At 48.5% G+C, this 8,620-nt stretch overlaps 1 protein-coding gene across 1 annotated transcript; it reads left to right on the top strand.

Annotated features, from left to right (window-relative positions):
• The first annotated feature begins 3,156 nt into the window (after positions 1-3,156).
• Positions 3,157-8,565, top strand: POLR2J (RNA polymerase II subunit J). Its single transcript, XM_066382329.1, has 4 exons — positions 3,157-3,312; positions 4,562-4,651; positions 7,039-7,213; positions 8,355-8,565. The coding sequence occupies exons 1-4, from the start codon at positions 3,260-3,262 to the stop codon at positions 8,388-8,390; spliced, it is 354 nt and encodes a 117-aa protein (XP_066238426.1). The 5' UTR covers positions 3,157-3,259; the 3' UTR covers positions 8,391-8,565.
• The last annotated feature ends 55 nt before the right edge of the window (positions 8,566-8,620 follow it).

Raw genomic sequence — 8,620 nt, 5'->3', positions numbered from 1 at the left:
AGAGGATCCAGGTTCAAGACCCCGAAGTCACCAGCCTGGGCATGGGCTCATCTGGCTTGAGCAAAAAGCTCACCAGCTTGGACCCAAGGTTGCTGGCTTGAGCACGGGGTTACTCAGTCTGCTGAAGGCCCACGGTCAAGGCACATATGAGAAAGCAATCAATGAACAACTAAGGTGTTGCATCAAAAAACTGATGATTGATGCTTTTCGTCTCTCTCTGTTCCTGTCTGTCTGTCCCTGTCTATCCCTCTCTCTGACTCTCTCTGTCCCTGTAAAAAAAAAAAAAAAAATGACTCCTACAAATACAGAATGAACATGTATCAAAGATTTGTTACATATCAAGGAGGAAATGAGTGTTTGGTAAAGATGGTTCATAGAGCTTTTTGAGAAGCTAGGTCAGTGGTAGTCAACCTTTTTATACCTACCGCCCACTTTTGTATCTGTTAGTAGTAAAATTTTCTAACCACCCACCGGTTCCACAGTAATGGTGATTTATAAAGTAGGGAAGTAACTATAAAATTTATAAAGCAGAGTTACAGCAAGTTAAAGCATATAATAATAATTACCAATTACTTTATGTCGGATTTTCACTAAGATTGGCAGAATAAATCTTTATAAAACTTCCTATAGTTAAGTCTATTTTTTTATTTATACTTTGGTTGCTCTGCTACCGCCCACCATGAAAGCTGGAACACCCACTAGTGGGCAGTAGGGACCAGGTTGACTACCACTAAGCTAGGTATTTGTAAGCTTTCTGAGAAAAGAATGCTAGAATAAGATTGTGATGTTCTCTAGTATAGAAACGTACAAGTTCAAAGTAGCTTCAGTGTCTGTGTTCTGATCAAATAATAAATATAAAAGTAAAAAATAGGTCCATTCCCAAAGATTAGGGATTGGTAAACTTTTTAAAAAGATTTTATTCATTTTAGAGAGATAGAAAGGGGGGAGGGGCAGGAAGCATCAACTCCCTTACGTGCCTTGACTAGGCAAGCCTGGGATTTCGAACCAGCGACCTCAGCGTTGCAGGTCAACGTGGGTTTTGGGGGTTTTTGTTTTTGTTTTTGCAGGTCGTTTTATCCACTGCACCACCACAGCTCAGGCTAAATATTTTTCTTTTTTTTTTTAAGACTTTATTCATTTTAGTGAGAGAGACAGAAAGAAAGGGGGGAGGAGCAGGAAGCATCAACTCTTATGTGCCTTGACTAGGCAAGCGGGATTGGCAAACTTTTTTAAAAGGCCCAGGCATGCAAGTTTTTGTCACAGTTACTCTCAGTAAAAAAGTAGCCACAGACAATGAGTAAACAAATGGGCTTGGTTTACTGCAATGAAACTTTATTTACAAAAACAGGTGGCGAGCCCTGGCCAGCTGGCTCAGTGGTAGAGCGTCCGCCTGGCATGTGGATGTTCCGGGTTCAATTTCTGGCCAGGACACACAGGAGAAAAGCCCATCTGCTTCCTCACCCTTCCCCCTCTCCTTCCTCTCTGTCTCTCTCTTCCCCTCCCGCAGCCAAGGCTCCATTGGAGCAAAGTTGGCCCGAGTACTGAGGACAGCTCCATGGCCTCTGCCTCAGGCACTAGAATGGCTCTGGTTTGAATGGAGCAACGGCCCAGATGGGCCGAACATCACCCCCTAGTGGGCATGCCAAGTGGATCCTGGACGGGCATATGCAGGAGTCTCTCTGCCTCCCCGCTTCTCACTTCCGAAAAATACAAAACAAAAACAGGTGGCAGGCTCAATTTGGTCTGCAAGCCCTCACAGTTTGACACACCTAGGTAATTAAATAACCCTAGGTCAGGCCTGTTCAGAATGCTACAGTAGGTCACTGACAGAACATGCTACACTCCCCCTTCACCTATTTCCAAGATTGGATAATGTTTCGTCACACTCTTTGTCCCAGCAGCCCCATTCACAGTTGTGCCAGGCAGGGCTATCTTATCAGAAGATGGGAATGGTTAGTTGGCCTCCTTTTGGGGCACACCATAACCAAACTTCTGAAGACTCTGTGTGTGTGTGTGTGGGGGGGAGGCTGACAGCTTCTAGAGCCCAGGATCTCGTGTTGATTTGGGAATCAAAGAGCAAATGTGACCAGAACTCCCCAAAAGAGGACAGGCTTCCACAGTGATAAGGAGGGTAGAGCCCCTACTGGGCAAAAATCCTCTCCCTACCCTATCCCTAGCCCACCCAGTTAAGGGCAGCCAGTCTCTGTACATCCAGGCCCCTGCAGTCCTGGCAAAGGTATATCACTGGCCCAGATATTTCTTGGACGGCTCAGAGGGGTGGGGCTGCAACCTCAGGGCATCATTCATTACCTTCGTTGCCTTCTATTCCTCAGCAGTTAAAGAGGCGCTGCCAGGGAATGACACTTCCTCACCCCAGGGCTCAAGGATCAAGTAGGAAATGGCCCCTTCCCAGAAAACGGCAGTGGAAGCTCAGATTTCTTTTGGAGCTCCTTGGCTGCTACCCCGACCTAGAGAAGCAGCTGGAAAGCTGTTAGGGGTCCGTTAGCGAATCTTAGACTCCAGTCCCCCTTGCTTCAAACAGCTCAGGTAGGGCCTTTATAATAAGCTGTTGTCTGCAAAATATCACTAATCAAAATAGGTACTGATGCACTTACCCCTCCCAGAGCCTCACACCCGTCTCTTGCCCCAGCCCTCACCGAATTGTTCCCCTAACAAGGAGCTCACTAGGCCACAAGCCCAGTTACAACACTGCCAGGGGTCTTGCGGCAATCCGCCCAGGCAGCATTGGCAGGGCCTTATCCATACACAGCCGTCTGGTTAAAGGGATGGACAGCCATGAGCCGATGAGGCTTCTTCCACCCTCGCCAGCCACACCTGCTCATACCCAAAGACTCCATTCTCCATTCAGGGGTTTCTTGTTGTGTGCTCCAAGGGTACATTTCCAAAAACGGATCAAGGGATGTGGGAAGCAGAGACAGCCCCAGCTTAGGGTTGCCAATTAGCCTGGAGGAGGATATCTCAGGACGCAGAATAGCTCCTAGCTCTCAGAACATGTGACAAGGCACGCCCACGAAGGAACTCACGCATGCGCAGGCCCACCAGCCTCCCGTGGACCCTCTTCGGTTCTAGCGCCTGCGCGAGATCCTCCAGTCCGATAGGGGGCAATAAGCCAGCCCTCACCTGGGCTCGGCACCACCCGCGAACTCAGAACCAGCCGCTGACCCGGAAGAGGTTGTGTGAAGTACTCTGGCGGCGGTGGTTCTGGCAGCTGAGACTTGGAGGCGTCTGTGGCTTTAGGATGAACGCTCCTCCTGCCTTCGAGTCGTTCTTGTTGTTCGAAGGCGAGAAGAAGTAAGTGGAGCCTGCCGGGCGGGGGATGGTAGGGCCGAGGTTCGCGCCGTTGTCTGCCAAATTTAAGAGGCCTGGAGGCGGTGGTGAGTTTCCCCTTTGCGGTTGAAGACACAGACTCAGAGATGTTAAGTAATTCCCCGCCACAGCCTGACCAGGCGGTAGCGCAGTGGATGGAGCGTCGGACTGGGACGCGGAGGACCCAGGTTCGCGGTCTCGTCTGGTTTGAGCAAAGCTCACCAGCTTGAGCCCGTTGGGTTGAGCAAGGGGTCACTCGCTCTGCTGTAGCCTCCTGGTCAAGGCACGTATGAGAAAACAATCAATGAGCAATTAAGGTGCCGCAAGGAAGAATTGATGCGTCTCATCTCTCTCCCTTCCTGTCTGTCTGCCCTTCTCTCTCTCTGACTCTCTCTGTCAAAAAAAGAACAAAAAGTAATCCTTGCTGCAACCAGAGTTAGACCCATACCCGAGCTCCCTCCACTGTGCATTCCTTCAGTGACTCAGTGCTTGCAGAGCAAAGGAAAATATAGTCCGTGGTCAGACAGCCTGGCCTTGGCTCCTGCATCCCCCTCTTAAGAACTTTAAAGTGTCTTTGGGTACGTGACTTAATCTCCCGTAGGCCCTACTTTCCTCATCTGCAAAATGGGCTTATTACTGTATTAAATCACAGAGTAAATCTAGGGGAGATTAAATGAGGTAATTTATGTAAAGTGCTTAAGAGCCTCTTAAATGCTGGTTTTTCCAACTTCTCTTAACAGCCTGGTATGCAGGGCCTTGTGGTCCAGCCCTTGTCAGCCACTGCAGTCTCCCAGGAGAGCGGTGCTTCTTAGCTGGGGACCACCCTGGAACTTTTGGCAATGTCTGCCAACACTTTTGGTTGTCATTGAGGAGGTGCTACTGGCATGTGGTGGGTCGAGGCCATGACTACTGCTACTATTCTAAAATGTAGACAACCCTCTACCAAAAAGAGTTATCTGGTCTAAAATGTCAGTGGTGCCAAGACTGAGAAACTCTGCTCTAAGGGAAAAGGAGCAATTCAGAGTAAGCAAGGGTCCCACAGAATCAGGGAGTAACAGGTTAGGATATAGACACGCTGCAGCTGAGTCAGAGAGGTCTTTATAAGATGAAGAGATTGAGAAAGGCTTCCAGGAGCAGGTGGGACTTGAGCCAGCCGTAAAGGGTAGGGTTTAGACTCGGGGAGGAAGGGAGCCTCTGTCCCCCCCCACCCCATCTCTTGTCTCTCTCTTCCTAGGATCACCATTACCAAGGACACCAAGGTACCCAATGCCTGTTTGTTCACCATCAACAAAGAAGATCATACACTAGGAAACATTATTAAATCGTAAGTTCCAAGTCAAAGGCTCTCAGGGGCTATGTTTAATGGGGTTCTAAAGTTCCAGAAGATTTTCTTAAGTCTCGGAGCTATGTAAAGTCCTTCTGGCGGTTCACTCATTCTAGTACCTTATCTTCAAAATGATACTGACCAATACCTATTCACATAGCCACATTTCTGTACTGGCTCATTATCTGACTGAAGTAAGTGAATATGCAGGAAGCCACAGAAAAGTAAGCCTACTTGTGTGTCTTTGTGCTAATGAGCATGGAGAAGTCATCAAGGTTAGCTCCCACTCATCCTGCCCATGACAATGACCTCACTGACACTTGGCATTCTAAAAGGTTCATGCCAGAGATTGTAACTGAGTAGAATAAGGGGAAGAGGTAAGAAAAGGGCTCGGTGGTTATCTAGTGCCTCTGGTGGGTACCTGATATTGGCTGGTAGATATTTGTTTACAACAGTGAAGTCCTAGCCAGGTAGGTGGCTAGCAGTGTGACTGATACTCCGGCCCAGGGACTTGTCATTTCACTGCTGAAAAGTACCATCCGGGAAGCAGGTCTTTCCCAAGGTTGTGTGTTTTGAGACTTGGCTGAAGCCTGCCTGCTCTCCTGGTTTTAAGTAGAGGGTGGTGTTGCCCGTCTTTTGTTGACTCCCACCCTGAACCAAGCCAGTGATGCACCCTGGCTCTTTCTGGGGCCCTGCTGCTCCTCTGCTTTATGAGCCACGTACCAACCTATGCAAGGACCCTCCCTCTAGGTGCTCACACCTGACTGAGCTGCTCTGGAGAAAACCCCCATGTCCCCAGCAAACAACACTGGCTTCACTTCACCACAACCTCATGGAACAGGACCCCATGAGGGTGGACAGCAACTGCCAGCCTATGTTGCCTAAAGCAGTGGTCCCCAACCCCCGGGCGGACCGGTACTGGTCTGCAAAGAAAGAATAAGTAACTTACATTATTTCCGTTTTATTTATATTTAAGCCTGAACGATGTTTTATTTTTAAAATATGAAAAGTGAGACTAAGAGACATTGATAAGAGTGTGGTGGTTACGGGGGGGAGGGGGGAGAGGGAAAGGGAGGGGGAGGGGCACAAAGAAAACTAGATAGAAGGTAACAGAGGACAATCTGACTTTGGGTGATGGGTATGCAACATAATTGAACGACAAGATAACCTGGACATGTTATCTTTGAATATATGTATCCTGATTTATTGATGTCACCCCATTAAAAAAATAAAATTATTAAAAATAAATAAATAAAAATAAATTAATTAATTAAAAAAAAGAAAAGATGTGAAAATGATATAAAGAATTCCTGGACAGATTTCTCCCTGATTATTTAGTGATTAAATATTTTATTATGTAAAAAAAAAATATATGACTAGATTCCCTCTGTTACATCCATCTAAGACTCACTCTTGACGCTTGTCTCATAAGTTCGATAATTATATTTAAAAATACCAGTTTTTATGCTGGTCGCATAATTTTATTTTGTGCATTTAAAGGCCGGTCCATGAAAATATTTTCTGACATTAAACCGGTCTGTGGCCTAAAAAAGGTTGGGGACCACTGGCCTAAAGGACTTCCATTTCCCTGACTGCTCAGAGCCTGGGCCTTCTCCCCCTGCTGCCCTTATTTGCTGTGCCAGATGCTTTGTGGGCTGGGAATGGGGATTTTATGTTCTGGTTTACTGAATATTGGCTGGATTTTTACTGCCTATGGAGGTCTCTTTCGGGGCATTGCAAAGTCTCTGACTTTCCTTATGGGAAGAGTAGAAACCCTGTTTACCAGCTAAGGTTTTTATTTATTTTCTTTTTTTTTTTTAGTGAGAGAGACAAGAGACAGAGAGAAAGGGAGAGAGATAATAGTAGCTGCGGCACCTTAGTTGTTCATTGATTGCTTTCTCATATGTGCCTTGACCGGGGATCCAGTGACCCTTGTTCAAGCCAGTGACCTTGGGCTTCAAGCCAGCAACCTTTGGGATCATGCCAGTGAGCCATGGGATTCATGTCTATGACCCCACACTGAAGCCGGCACCGTCAGGGTTTCGAACCTGGGTCCTCAGCTTCCTGGGTTGACACTCTATCCACTGCGCCCCCACGTGGTCAGGCTAGCAGCAAAGGTTCTTGATGCCCCTGGATATACAGGTATGTGTGGGAGAACCCCCATTATCTTCTCCTAAGTATCTATTTTACTTGTTTTTTTTTTTGGGGGGGGGGGCTAAAAATCAAGAGCAGGGAACTACATGGTGCCAGCTGCCAGCTACATTTGCTTACAGGCCTCAACCCAATAGGAAGGCCCCTTGGCTAAGAAGGCCTGGTAAGCGACAAGGGGCCAGAGCTCCAAAAGCACTAGGCTCAGCCTCTTCTCACTGCTCATCCCTATATCTCAGACAGCTGTTGAAGGACCCACAGGTGCTGTTTGCTGGCTACAAAGTCCCCCACCCCTTGGAGCACAAGATCATCATCCGTGTGCAGACCACTCCCGACTACAGCCCCCAGGAGGCCTTCACCAATGCCATCACAGACCTCATTAGTGAGCTCTCCCTGCTGGAAGAGCGATTCCGGGTGAGGAGCCTGCTGTGTGGGCTGGGCTGGTGGGCTGGATGTCCTGTACGCCCAAGTTGTGGGTTCTCATGCCCACACCTCAGACAACCCTGGGTTGTTTCCTCTGATTTAATTTGGTGGGGGTGGAGGGAGGTGGAGGTGATGACCGAGTGGGGACTTCCACCATAGCCTCCAGGAAGCGTGGTTAAGGTTATGGAGTTGAGGCCTGGGGCTAGCTGTCTGCATCCATTGGTGGGACCCGTACCTAGTGTTCTAGGGCCTCCTTGTCCACTTCTGTGGTCCCTGTGGAAGCAGGGGGCCTACTGTCCTTTAGTGCTACTCCTCCAGGTCTGTACTCTGGTGCTGCTGGCTGCTCTGTGTTTTATTTATTTTATTTTTATTTTAGTGAGAGACAGGATAGGAGAGAGATGAAAAGCATCAACTCGTAGTTGCAGCACCTTAGTTGTTTAAACATTGCTTTCTCATACATGCCTTGACTTGGATCTAGCCAAGCCAGTGACCCCTTGCTCAAGCCGGTGACCTTGGGCTTCAAGTCAGTGACTTTTGGGCTCAAGCCAGCAACCATGAGATCATATCTGTGATCCCAAGCTCAAGTTGATGACCCCACACTGTAGCTGATGAGCTCAGGGTTTCAAACCTGGGTCCTCAGCGTCCCAGTTCGACGCTCTATCCACTGCACCACCACCTGGTCAGGCTGCTCTGTGGTTTTTAAGGCCTGGCTCTGTGCAGGTTATTTATCTAGAGGGCAGCTCATCCTAGGGTAAGGGTCAAACCTATTCATGCAGGGAGTCTCAAAGTGTAGACAACTTAAAGTGGGAAAGATCCCGTTTGTCAGATTTCAACATATATACTCACCAAGAAGCACCTCTGCTCCATCAGACTCCAGGTCTAGGCAGCAAGATGTCTGCTTCAGAAAAGTAATGGGGTGGGCTCGGTGGGCTCAGAGAGTCCCTTGGGTTGGGGCTGCCTAGCTCCCTGGAGCTGTTCAGGGCCTCGTTTACTGGTTCTCTTCCGTTTGTGGCTGCACTCTAGAGCTGTGGGAGCAGCTCCCTGGTGGACCTTGGTCAGCGATGCTGGGGCTGAGTTTCCAACACCCGCACCTGGCCTTCCAGCTAAGTGTGCTGCCTTTCTTTTCCCTCAGGTGGCCATCAAAGACAAGCAAGAAGGAATTGAATAGTGGGCTGGAAACAGTCCTACTTGGCCCTTTCCTACCTTGCATCCGGCCCTTCTCCAGGCACCAGTGGAAGAGAACAGCTTCTCTCAGCCGTGGGCCTCCTTAGAGATATCCCAGAGTCCCTCACCCGCTATACCTGGATTGTTTCAGCTTCCTAATAAAGTGTGGCGGGAAAAGACCCAGATGTGAGCTGAAGCGGGGGGACTTCACAGCAAATGGATTGTCAGGCTCAG

Source organism: Saccopteryx leptura, chromosome 4 (assembly GCF_036850995.1).
Source record: "Saccopteryx leptura isolate mSacLep1 chromosome 4, mSacLep1_pri_phased_curated, whole genome shotgun sequence".
NCBI classification, from domain to species: Eukaryota; Metazoa; Chordata; class Mammalia; order Chiroptera; family Emballonuridae; genus Saccopteryx; species Saccopteryx leptura.
This window is presented reverse-complemented; position numbering and strand designations above follow the sequence as displayed.

Coding starts and splice junctions, on each gene's coding strand:
- POLR2J (XM_066382329.1), top strand. CDS start 3,260: ATGAACGCTCCTCCTGCCTTCGAGTCGTTCTTGTTGTTCGAAGGCGAG. Junction 3,313..4,561: donor TTGTTCGAAGGCGAGAAGAA/GTAAGTGGAGCC, acceptor CTCTCTTCCTAG/GATCACCATTACCAAGGACA. Junction 7,214..8,354: donor TGCTGGAAGAGCGATTCCGG/GTGAGGAGCCTG, acceptor CTTTTCCCTCAG/GTGGCCATCAAAGACAAGCA.